Below are 12,649 nucleotides of genomic sequence, written 5' to 3' on the forward strand. Positions count from 1 at the left end.
CTCAATACAACATGGCTTATCAAAGTCAGCTGACTGCTCCATGGCAAGATTGCATTATATTCATATCCTCAGGATATTGCATTTTTGTAAGATTATCTGGCAATCGGATTACATTGTAGGCACACTGTGTCAGTCCGATCCTAGCAAGGCAGCCAGTGAAAATACTTGTACGGTTGGCTGGTGCTTACTAAATTGAATGTAGAACATACATTCCTATCTCTTTCAATACTGCTGTATAAACTTCAGTTGCAAACACATTTTTTTGTATGCACAGGCCATATGAATTTAAACTCCAAGGACAGGTCTGGATGTATGAACTTCTTGGTGTATATAGCAGTGTTAGCATATGTTAAATATACATTTACGTTGATATCTTGGGACATATCTACACAATCCAGTATTTAACACCTGTCAAAAGGAAGTAGGGAGGGCATTGAGTCCAAGGACTAGAACAGAGGATTAGGAGTCAGACTAGTGAGTTCTAGTCTCAGTTCTGCCCCTGGTTGTTCATGTGACTTCAACAACTATCTGAACTTGGGGCCCAATCCAGTGGCCACTGAAGTCCATGGAAATCTTTCCATTGGCTCAATGGGCCTTGAATCAGGCCCTTAAACTCTCTTCCTGTCACAGTTCTTCCTTGTGCCACAGTTTCTCTAGGGATCTGGATACTTTTCTCATAAGCTAGTTGGCATGACTGTAAAAGAGGTTTGAGGCAATACATCTGAGCTTTTGTGCTGGTGATCCTTCTATACTGAGAGAGAGGGAGCTACTAAAGAGAGGAATAGTGGTTGAAAAATGGAGGGTGGGGTTTGTTTGGTGTGTGAAATATCAAAATCTTTTATTTAAAAAAAAAGTCTGCAAATTTCAACTAGCTTCTGTTAGAGATCTGAACTGCAGAATTAAATCTAATCTAGTGTTCAGAGGGGTTTGGATCTAGGGTTTTTTTGTTTGACTTCTGCATGTGTAGCAATACCAATGAGAAGGGCCCTACCAAATTCATGGTCCATTCTGGTCAATTTAATGGCCAGAGACTTTCTAAATTGGTCAATTTCACGATTTCAGAAGTTTACATTTGAAATTTCAGTGTTGTAACCATGGGGGTCCTGACCCAAAATGGGTTGTTGTGGGGGGGTACCCAAGATTGCGACCCTCACTTCTGTGCTGCCTAGGCTGCAGCTCTGAGCTTCCTGTAGTTAGTGGAGGTTCCTAGAGGTGGGCAGGATCTGCCCCATGCTGCTAGCCAGGTCAGTTAAAGATTAAGGCTGGGTGCCCCAGTCCCAGTAGAAGCCCTGGGGGATGGAAGCCCGGAGCCTGGGTTGCCTCGGCCTGGGGGGTGGCAGTGCGGAAGCCCGGGCTGCCCTGGCTGCAGCTGGCAGGAGCAGAAGCCCCAAACCCGGGCCGGAGCTGCTGAGGGAGGAAGCCCGGAGCCTCAGCAGGAGCCATGAAGAAGGGAGGAGTGGGGGGCAGTAGTCCGGCTCCCAGGTTAACCCGGCCGGAGCAGCGGAGAACAGAAGCCCAAAGCCTGGGCTGCCTGCAAGCCCTGGCTGGAGCGGGGGATAGGCCTTGAGTCTGGGCTGCCCTGGCTGCAGCTGGCGGGAGCAAAAGCCCCCAGTCCCAGGAGCCGCCGGGGGAGGAAGCCCCTAAGCTCTGTGCGAAGAGCCGTGGCCGGAGTCCTGAGGTGGGGGGCGCAGAAACCCAGAGCCCGGGTTGCCCCAGCTGCAGCCACTGGGAGCAGAAGCCCCCAGCCCAGAGGAGCTGGGGGAGCAAAAGCCATGGGGGAAGGGGGACGGAAGCACAGAGCCCAGCTTCCAGGCTGCTGCAGCGTAAAAGTAAGGGTGTATCACCCTCATTTCTGCACTGCCTCTGGAGGTGGGTCTGATCTCCCCACCAAGAGCAGCCATGCAGGGGAAGGACAACTCCTGTCCCTCCCCAGCTGTCCGGACTAACAGTTAGGAGCCTGGGCTCCCAGCAGCAGGGGAGATCAGAATTAATGGGGAAGGGCTGATTTCACAGTCCGTGACACATTTTTCATGGCTGTGAAATTGGTAGACCCCTACCGGTGAGATGTGGTCATCAAAACTTTAGGTGACAGATGTATTTTGCTTTTTGGCTTCTGTGGCCCTCTGGGTTTTAGGACAGACATGAAAATAAAAACCAGTATATGGAACAGTTTCCTCAAATACCTAGATGTAATTGGACGAGGTGGTAATGCTTTGGTGATGGATCCTAGAGTTAAACACTGTTCCTATCTGTTTCAAGCAATCTTGCATCAATCAGAAGAACCCAGTGGGGCACGGAGCGGAACATGTGATCCTGCCTACATAGGCCTTTAATAGAAACTTAGCTGTGTGTAAACAGAGATTAACTCTGAGGTGGTCCTATATGGCTCTAACCCAAGGAACACTATTCACTCTATCAGTGCTATACAGTGTCTAGAGCCCTGTATGGCCAAATAGAGCTGAATCTAAGGTTAAGCAATGGTTGAAGTTTATTAAAAGGAAAGTAAGGATGTTCTTGTGGCTAAAGCCCAGGCCAGAAGTGGGGATGCCTTTATTCTATTTTGACTTGTTCAGACTTTGTGTGTGTGTGTGACTTTGTGTATATTCAGGTAGTGTTGAGAGACAGGGTCAGGGCTCCATTGTGTTAAGTGCTGAACACCCATAAGGACTTCAAACAGTACCTCTCTCTCAGAGCCTAGTTTAAGAACTATCTAAGAAATGCTGACACACTCCATATGAAGAATGAATTTAAGGCCCCTACACAGCTCTTCCAGAACTTCTTGCTCTTGCAAGAAAGGGGAAACAAAAACAGAATCCACTAAAATCCAAGTGCCTCCAATGTGTAGACCTTTGCTAAATCAATTATTTATTATTTGAGTAATATTTACAATTAGGGCTGTCAAGCGATTAAAAACATTAATTGTGATTCATCACACGATAAATCGCAATGTTAATAATAGAATATCATGTATTTAAATATTTTTGGATCTTGTCTACATTATCAAGTATGTTGATTTCAGTTATAACACAGAATACGAAATGTACAGTGCTCACTTTATATTGATTTTTTATTACAAATATTTTCATTGTAAAAAAACAAAAGAAATAATCTTCTTCTTCGAGTGATTGCTTATGTGTATTCCACAATTGGTGTGCATGCTCACCACGTGCACCGGTGCCGGAAATTTTTCCCCTAGCAGTACCCATGGGGGGGGAGCACCCCCTGCAACCCCTAGAGTGGCGCCTGCCTGGTGCGGTATAAGGGGAGCTGCGTGCTCCACCCACCCTCAGTTCCTTCTTGCCACCAGTGAAGGTGCGTCGGAACTGCTCTGCTCCAGCTTTGCTGTAGCTCGTCCCCAGAACTGTTCGTTAGTACCTGTAGGTAGTTAGTTAGCTGTTTAGTTAGTTAGTTTAGTTAGTCAGTGATCCCGGGACAGGGCATGCCCCGCACCCTGGGGTTTAAGTCGTGCGGCTCTTGTAGGCGTTCTATGCTAAGAAGTCACCCGCACGCAGACTGTTTGCGCTGTTTGGGAGAAACCCATATCAGCGAAAGGTGCAAGATTTGCAAGTTGTTTAAGCTTTGGACCAAAAGAGAAAGGGACATTAGGCTCTGGGCCATCCTGATGGAGTCGGCGCTGACCCCCACTCCGGCACGCCGCTCCCAACCGGTATCTGGCACCGCGGCATCGGTACGTGGCGACCCTTTGGTGCCATCGACCAATTGACACCGCTCCCCATTCACAGGGCCAGAAAGACTCCCTCTTCACAGCGGCACCGAGGGAAGTCTGGGACAGAGGCTAGGCCCATGTCGGGCAGTCCTCGATCCCCGCCGGGCCCCAGGCCTCCGTCTCATGTTGAGCGGAGTAGCCCAGCCCCTTTGGAACAGGCCTCTCCAGATATCCGGATGCCGTCCACACCCGGAGCCCTCCAGGCGGCCTGGGATGTTATGTCTGTGCCGGTGCCCGGAGCATCACCGATGTTGGCCCCACGCTCCAGAGGTAAGCCGCCCCTGGGATCTCCGCAGTCGCCTCCAGCCTGGTACTGGTCTCTTTCGAGGGTACGTTCCCGACGCTGTTCACTGGGCAGAGTCCATGTGGATCACCCTTGATGCCGACCAGACTGTCTGGGTTCCGTCCGGCCGGGACTCTCAGCACTGCTCGTCCTCCAGGAGCGAATATCGACGGGACTGTGGCAGGCATCGCCAACAGTCCTCGTCCAGTTGGTCACGGAACAGTCGTCAATGCCATTTCCGCTGAGACTCCCGCTCCAAGTCTCCGCCAAGACATCGCAGCCCCGGGTGTCAATTGCCGGTCTCTTGCTGTCGTGGGTCCGCTCCTCCTGTCCATGTGTACCGCCTTGGGTCTGTTGGTAAACAACATCAAGTCCACGTTAGTCCCGGTCCAATGCATAGAGTTTATCGGGGCACTCTTGGACGCAGTGTCGGCCAGGGCCTCTCTCCTGCCAGACAGATTTGAGACCCTGACAGATCTCATCGGCTCGGTCACAAGGTTCCCGGTGACAACAGCCAGGGTTTGCCTACAACTCTTGGATCACATGTCGGCATGCACATATGTGGTCCGTCACGCCAGACTCAGGATGAGGCCCTTCCAGCTCTGGTTGGCCTTGAAGTTCTCCCAGGCCACAGACAGGATGGACAAGGTCCTCACCATGCAGGACTCTGTGATCGCCTCCCTACGGAGATGGTCTGCCCCAAACAACATGCTCCAAGGTGTCCCATTCAGGGACAGGGCCCCGTTGTTGGAGCCGGTGTCCAATGTGTCGGACCTCGGTTGGGGGGCCCATGTGGGGAACTTTCATACCCAAGGCCTGTAGTCGGCTTAAAACCTGACCCTACGTATAAACGTCAAGGAGCTCAGGGCTGTGCAGCTGGTGTGCATGGCCTTCTGCTCGCACCTGGAGCACAAGGTAGTCAGGGTCCTTCCGGGCAACATGGCCTCAATGTTCTATATCAACAGGTAAGGCAGGGCCCGATCCTCTGCCCTCTGCCACGAAGCCCTCTGGCTGTGGGACTTCTGTATAGCCCATGGCATCCGCCTGAAGGCCTTCCACCTACCGGGCGCCGGGAATGAGAGGGCAGATCACTTGAGCAGGGACTTTTCCTCGCAACACAAGTGGTCCCTCCACCCGGAAGTGGCCCACCGGCTCTTCCGAAGGTGGGGAACTCCCCAGGTGGACTTATTCGCGACTTGGCAGAACCGGCGATGCCCCTGGTTCTGCTCCAGGGGCGGTCGGGGGAGGGGTGTTGTCTCCTGTCCTGGTCGGGCCGACTTCTCTACGCTTTCCCCCCATTCCCTCTAATCAGCAGGGTCCTGGAGAAGATAAAGATGGACAAGGCCCAGGTCCTCCTTATTGCCCAGGCAGCATTGGTACGGGACCCTCACGGGCCTGGCGGTAGCTCCGCTGTGGCCGCTGCCACTCTGCTCGGACCTGCTCTCTCAGGACCAGCGCCGACTCCTCCATCCCAACCTAGCGGCTCTTCACCTCACGGCGTGGCTGCTCAGTGGTAAGGTGGAGAAGAAAGGACGTGCTCAGAATAGGTTCAGCGTGTCCTCCTCGAAAGTAGACGTCCCTCCACTTGCCGCGCTTATTTGACGAAGTCATCCCGGTTTTATAGGTGGGCGGCGGACCAGGGTGTCTCCTCTGTGGCCGCCCCAATCCAGTTTATCCTTGATTACTTCCTTCACCTGAGGGCCAGGGCCTGTCCCCTCGTAAGTCAAGGTGCACCTTCTATCGGCCGGTGCAAGGGCACACGGTATTTTCCCATGCTATGAGTAGCCGGTTCCTTAAGGGTTTACACCATCTCTTTCCATATTCTAGACCCCCGGTCCCGCAGTGGGACGTAAACATGGTGTTGGTGCTTTAACGGGGCCCCCGTTGGAACCACTGGCCACGTGCTCCTGGTGTCACCTCTCATGGAAGGTGGCCTTCCTGGTTGCAATCACGTCGGCCAGGCGAGTCTCAGAGCTCGGGGCCCTGACCTCTGAGCCACCGTCTCTGCCCCAAGCCTCATGCGTCCAATGAGGGGCGCCGTCTCCACACACTTGATGTGCAGCAGGCTCTGGCTTTCTATCTCGAGTGGACCAAGCTGTTCAGAAAGTCCTCGTAACTGTTCATCGCCTCGGCTGAGCGCATGAGGAGCCAGCCGATTCCCACTCAGCGGCTTTCCAGTCGGATCACTTTGTGCATCTGTTCCTGTTATGAGCTGGCGGGTGTCCCCCTGCAGCCCATTGTGAGGGCACACTCGACTCAGGTGCAGGCCTCGTTGGCTGCCTTCGTGGCCCACCTCCCCATCCAGGAGATTCGTGGGGCTGCCATGTGTTCTGCGGTTCACACGTTTTGTCTCGCACTATGCGATCATCCCCCAAACCAGGGATGACGCCGGGTTCGGCAGGGCTGTCCTCCGTCCTGGGAACTTGTGAACTCCTACCCAACTCCAACAGATGTAGCCTGGAATCACCTGTTGTTGAATACACATGAGCAATCACTCGAAGAAGAAAAGACAGTTACCTTTTTCGTAACTGGTGTTCTTACAGATGTGTTGCTCATATCTATTCCACATCCCGCCCTCCTTCCCCTCTGTCGGAGTTGTCCTGCAAGAAGGAACTGACGAGTCGGGGAGAGCACACAGATCCCCTTATACCACGCCAGGCAGGCGCCACTGCAGGGGTCACGGGGGGCGCTCCCCCTCTACGGGTACTGCTAGGGGAAATACTTCCGGCACTGATGCATGTGGCGAGCATTCACATCTGTTGTGGAATAGATATAAGCAACACATCTCGAAGAACACCAGTTACGGAAAAGGTAACTGTCTTTTTTTTTTCAGTTCGCCTAATACAAGTACTGTAGTGCAATCTCTTTATCATGAAAGTTGAACTTACAAATGTAGAATTATATACAAAAAAACCCTGCATTTAAAAATACAACAATGAAAATTTTAAAGTCTGCAAGTCCACTCAGTCCTATTTCTTGTTCAGCCAATCAAGTTTGTTTATATTTGCAGGAGATAATGCCGCCCACTTCTTGTTCACAATGTCACCTGAAAGTGAGAACAGTCAGTTCTTATGGCACTGTTGTAGCTGGCATTGCAAGATATTTACATGCCAGATGTGCTAAAGATTGATATGTCCGTTTATGTCCCTTTATGCATGGAGATTGCATTATAGTACTTGTGTGAGGTGAACTAAAAAATGCTGTTTCTTTTGTTTATCGTTTTTACAGTGCAAATATTTGTAATAAAAAATAATATAAAGTGAGAAGTGTACACTTGATATTCTGTGTTGTAATTGAAATCAATATATTTGAAAATGTAGAAAAACATCCAAAATATTTAATACATTTCAGTTGGTATTCTATTGTTTAACAATGCAATTAAAACTGTGATTAATGGCGATTAATTTTTTTAATTAATCACGAGTTAACTGCGATTAGTCGGCACCCCTATTTACAATACATTTTAATAGCAAACTAAAGGCATTTCAAGAATAGAGCGCTGAAAATTTAGAAAATAAAAAATTATCCTATTCTAAGCCAGATGGCAATGAAATACAACTGGGCCTTGATGTCCGAGTTCCTGCATTCTGCCTGTGATACTGATTTCACTGTTAATGTGGGTTTGGGTTGGGGCCTCTGTGTGGAAATACAATGTTTTAGTTTTGGTGGACAGTGTTTCTTGTTAACATCTTATGAGTTATCTATCTTTCCTGCTGAGTTTAGAGTATATTTCCAGACAAAAAATACCGAAGTTGAGAGTACATATCAATTACTTACAGGTAAAAACACCTATTTACAAAAACAGTGTTATAAAACAAAACTAGCAATCAAAATTAAAGGGAATGCAGAGAAAAGGTGAAATTTCAAACATTGTAAAGTATGGGAATTCTTTTGCTAGTGACTGCTTTACATTTTTTGTGGCTCTCTTTGTAAGGAAAAAAGTTAGTTCTACATGCTTTTTTAGAAAATGGTAATTTAGGTGCTTGAGTCATTTGGAGCCATTTAAAAATCCATGAGAGCCTCATGGGCTATCAAGAGGTCCATACTGGACCAGAGATCAATGTCCCCAGTATAGCTTTCACTTTGTCAGAACTGGCCACAGTTGTAAAGGGCAGGTTTTTCAAAGGCAGTTCATGCCTTTTTGAAAATCTCCCCTTAGATCTCTCGAGTATTCCACTTCTTAGAAGTTATGAGAATAGTGTAAGGCCAGACTTGGCAAAGAAGCGTTGGAAGAATTTTCAAAATATGTCAAGAACCTTTTTTTTTTTTTTTTTTAAATGGAGTTCTGTATCTTGGAAATGGCTTTTCAGAATCACCTCAGGTTTGCTGTCTCTTGTACCTGCCTCTCTCCCACACTCAACTCCTCCACGCCCCAAAAAATAATAAAACTGAAACCCTGTCTCTTGTGTATAGACTTTTTCCATGCAAAATGTGAAGCTGAAATGACTTTGTCAATGAAATGTCAATTAGAGGGAGGTCAAGTGAGGCCTTAGAGTGGAAAGCTGGTCTCAAGCCTGACTATGGAGAGGTGACTGCCTCTTCCTCGTGCCAGTCCTCTACTTCCTTCACAGAATGACTAGTGTGCTTAGGATGACCATATGTAGTGTTTTGGCCAGGACAGTCCCCCTTTTTAGCTCTGTTCTGGCCATTTCTACCTTTTTTGCCAAAACTGAGCATTTGTCCTGGCCGCAGGGCAGAGCAGAGAGTGGCGGCTGCTGTCCGGGGGTCAGCTGAAGGCAGCATTGCCTGTCAGCAGGAGAGTGGAGAAGTTTGCTGCTGGCAGGCAGCGCTTCCTTCAGAGCTGACGCCCCCACCCCTCCCCATCCCTCCCCCCAGGTGGCGTGGAGCTCAGCAGGTCAGCCCCAGCTGTGGGTGGCACAGGGCTCTGGTGGTGTGGACCTTGGGGAGGGGTCAACCCCAGCCCCACTGCAGGCAGCACTGAGCTCAGCAGGTCGGCCCCAGCTGCAGGCCAGCCCTAGCCCTGGGTGGTGTGAGGAGGGTGGCTCTGGCGAGCCCTGAGCTTGTGGGGGTGGGAGCGGGGAAGGGAAGGCAAGGGAAGGGAGCAGCTCAGGTGAGCCCTGGGCCATCCCATATTTACTTTAAGAAATATGGTCACCCTAATGTGCTGGGTCTTGAGCCCAGCTCTCTTTCAGATGAAGGTCACAGTCAAGTTATTCCCTTCACTGTCTCTCTGTCATTTCCTTCCCTCCCTCCTTTCTTCCAACTCTCCCCCCCCCCCCCCGGGTCATTCTGCTCAAACAGCAGCACTAGCCTCAGATTAAATTTGGCATTGTGCTACAAATCCAAGAGACCAGCCAAGAAACAACCTCTCCTACTAGTCAAATAAGGGTGTCCTGCACACCCAAAGCCAGTTCTGATCTGACATAGAGACACCCCTCTGTCCCATGAATGTCATTGTAGGCTACTGAAGACATTCTGCTTTTGCCCAGGCCGTACATAAGATGGGACTCATGCGCAGACTTGGTAGGTCACATAGTAATGAAGACTCAGCTGGGACACGTGTTTCAGGACTAGATGAGATGGAGTAGGAGGGTTGGGGTTGGGGTGCGTGTGTGTCTCTGGTACAGTTTCCTGAAGGATGTTCCCGAAACTGATGCTCCGTGAAAAATTGCATACGTCATAGTGTCCTGCTTGGTGATTTAGCCTCAGTCTTGGTTTTCATCAACAGCAAGAAAGGGGTGACTCTTCTGAGACTGATTTGAACTCAAAAAGTAATCACCCCCACCCGATCCCTAGTGTGGACCATATCTCCTACAGACTGCTTTCATACTGATTTGCTCATTTTAAGGCCAAATTATCCCCTGTGCATGCTTACTACCATATAAGAGACTGGAAACACGGTGAGGTTATGTCCATCATATTTCAGTGGAATTTAAAGATGTGTCCATATATTGTTTTTTTTCTCTCTCAGGGTCTCTTTATAGTTGTACAATAACATCGGGTATGTTCTAGATAGAGATAAAGTGAAGTGGAAGTGATTTGCTGAAGGCAGTTGAAAGTGTTTTGCTCTTTCATATCTTTCCTAAAAATGTTTGTAATTGTATAGTTTGTTGAATTCAAAGTCTTCATTTTTTGTTTTTGTTTGTTTGCTTGCAGGGGACACACTTAGAAGAACCTGTATGGGATCCTAAGGACTTAACGGATGGATGATGTGCTTACGATGATTAAGGTAAGGGAAAGAGTCACTTGTTTTGGCATCACCCAATTTCCCCTCTTCTTGAAGCAGGCCTTGGGATTTAGAAGGCAAATTATAGTCCTTGCTTTATTTAAAATTTACTAATAATCAAAGGTGGTATTGGGACACTGCTCAAGTACTAACTTGTTCTTAGGAATGTCCCTTTAAATGGAGAAAAAATTGTCTTGCATTTTAAGAATAACCTGGAACATACACAATGGAAAAAATACTATTGTCTTCCTTAAGGATAATAAGAAGCTCTTTAAATTGTAAAAACTTTTATTTGAAGAGCTCGGTACAGTAATTTTTGTTCTCTTGAAACTAAGTGGTTGAGTTTGCAATTCAGGTTCTTACTTGTCATTTTGAGCCACTAAGTAGAATATATTTTATTAGTCTATTTCCATCATATTGAAGTGCTGTGGTCAGCTAGTCTGTCCCCAGATGCCATGGTCGGTACAGAAGTGTTGCAACTGCTGATTAATTAGATACAGAAGGATTCTTGTTTTGCTGAAAACATGAATGTACTGGGCAAAGATTTGAAAAGCAAATATAAACGTACTCAGGCCTGGCATTTATTTATAGGTATTTTTGTGACACTCATCACTGTAGTAATTTGTGTCTTGTCTATATTTACACTTTTCAGAAAGCTTCCTGTGTTTCCATTCTTCCACTGGTAGCAAAAACGGAATGTTTATGTAGACAGTGCACTTTCACTGCCACGATCTGTGCAGAATTAGGTATCATAACAGTAAAACACCACTACACTACTCATTATTTCTATTATGGTAGCACTGAAAGAGTTGATTTGTCCCAGGCTTTGCACAAGCCGGTCCCTGCCCTGAGGAGTTTCTTGTTGAATTAGACAAGACAAGGGGCAGGAGGGAAAACAGACAGAGGGTTCGCTGGTAGAGCTGGGAGGAGAACCCAGGTTTCCTGATTTTCATGGTAGTGCTCTATCCACGCTGCCTGTTCTAGCTGCACTTCCTGTTCTACATTAGTTCTCCTGCTGTTCCAACCGTCTGGTGGAGCTGTACTGGAACTATTGTAGAGACAGCGAGAATTACCTTGTGTGTGTTGGCCATCACTCCAGCAGTGTTCTGCTGACCACCAATTTTATATTAAGTTCTCTGCAAATAATCCACTAAAAAAAAAAGCAAATGTGAAATACTGTAGTGAGATTAGAAATATGAATTGCCAGTCAAAAAACTATACCAAATATAGTAGTTTAGAACTTTTTTCATGATATTAGGATTCACTGATACTGTTTGGCACTGTGCAAGACAGAGGGCTAGAAACTGACACCCCTATTCATCTTGAGTAGTACTTTACTCCATGAAGAGTCCAAGAGGAAATTAACGGGGGGAGGGGGGTTGTCTACTTGTGAGTAGGATATTCTGGATGTAGGCAGGATGTTCCATGCATGGGTGGTGGTATGTGTATGGGTGTAGGTATGTGGTGTGGGCAGGAATATTAAATCCAGATTTGTTCTCTAGGTTTCCAGTTAGCCATCCTTCCTTTCATTCATGGTTTGTATCATTACCTACCTTCTTTGGCATCCTTTCTTCTGATCCCCTTTGTCATGTGCAGCTCACATGGCCATAACTAGAAGGAAATGATTGAGACGGGCAGCACAATATGTCATGATGTTATGTTGCAGACATTAGACTGCGATCATAGAAACAATGTTAGTTATGCACAGGAGAGACCTCTTAGGTCATTGTCCTTCTGTCAATAAAGAAATATCTTACAGAATCTCCTTTTATGCTCTAGTTTTCCTTGGCTGAATGTTCCAGAGCCTAAGAGATTTCACCATTAGGTAATTTTTTCCTGTTGTTCAGTCTAAATGTTTCCTTGCTCAATTTCATCTTACAACTCCTAGTTATCCCCCCCATTGAACACCCTACATGAAGGCTCCCCTCCCTCTCCCATACCCACTTGCAGTTCACACCCTCCAAATCCAAACGTGTAGTTAGTTATTAATTTTTGTCTCTTATGCGTTGCTTTATCACTCTAGACATATTATTTAAGTCCAGCCTCATTCATCTTTTTTTGCCTTTCTCTAAAGGCCCAACACAACTTACTCTGTTGTCCACGGAAAGACTTCCATTGCCTTCAGAGTGGTGATCCGCCTCTAAATTCCCACCAATTTAACATCATTCCTGTCCAGAGGTACATGGAAGTGAGATTGCTCCATGAAGTCTTGCATACATGCCTTAAGGCACAGTGCCGCATTGTGGGCTGTATTTTGCCCTCTTGCATGCATGCAGTCCAGTTGACTGCAAGAATGTATCTTAAATGAACATTTGATCCAGTGTGTCCATTCTTCGCCAGTGCAAGAAAGCTGCATGCTGTAAAATGGGTGCTGTCTTTTGGTAACACCAATGGAAACAGTGAGTTTCGTCGGTAGTGTTAGCTCACTGGTTGGTAGTTGGGGGAAGAGATG

At 47.6% G+C, this 12,649-nt stretch overlaps 1 protein-coding gene across 8 annotated transcripts in view; it reads left to right on the forward strand.

The window, feature by feature from the left end:
* PTPRA (protein tyrosine phosphatase receptor type A) overlaps positions 1–12,649 on the forward strand; it is a 253,571-nt gene that overhangs the window by 117,071 nt on the left and 123,851 nt on the right. For all 8 annotated transcript variants that reach the window (XM_043544904.1, XM_037898339.2, XM_043544901.1 and 5 more), the window contains one exon: positions 10,128–10,200. In XM_043544904.1, coding sequence (XP_043400839.1) covers positions 10,174–10,200 — 27 coding nt within the window. In that variant the 5' untranslated portion in view covers positions 10,128–10,173. The remainder of the gene's footprint in view (positions 1–10,127; positions 10,201–12,649) is intronic.

The sequence above is a fragment of the Chelonia mydas genome, chromosome 4 (genome assembly GCF_015237465.2).
Source record: "Chelonia mydas isolate rCheMyd1 chromosome 4, rCheMyd1.pri.v2, whole genome shotgun sequence".
Taxonomy (NCBI): domain Eukaryota; kingdom Metazoa; phylum Chordata; order Testudines; family Cheloniidae; genus Chelonia; species Chelonia mydas.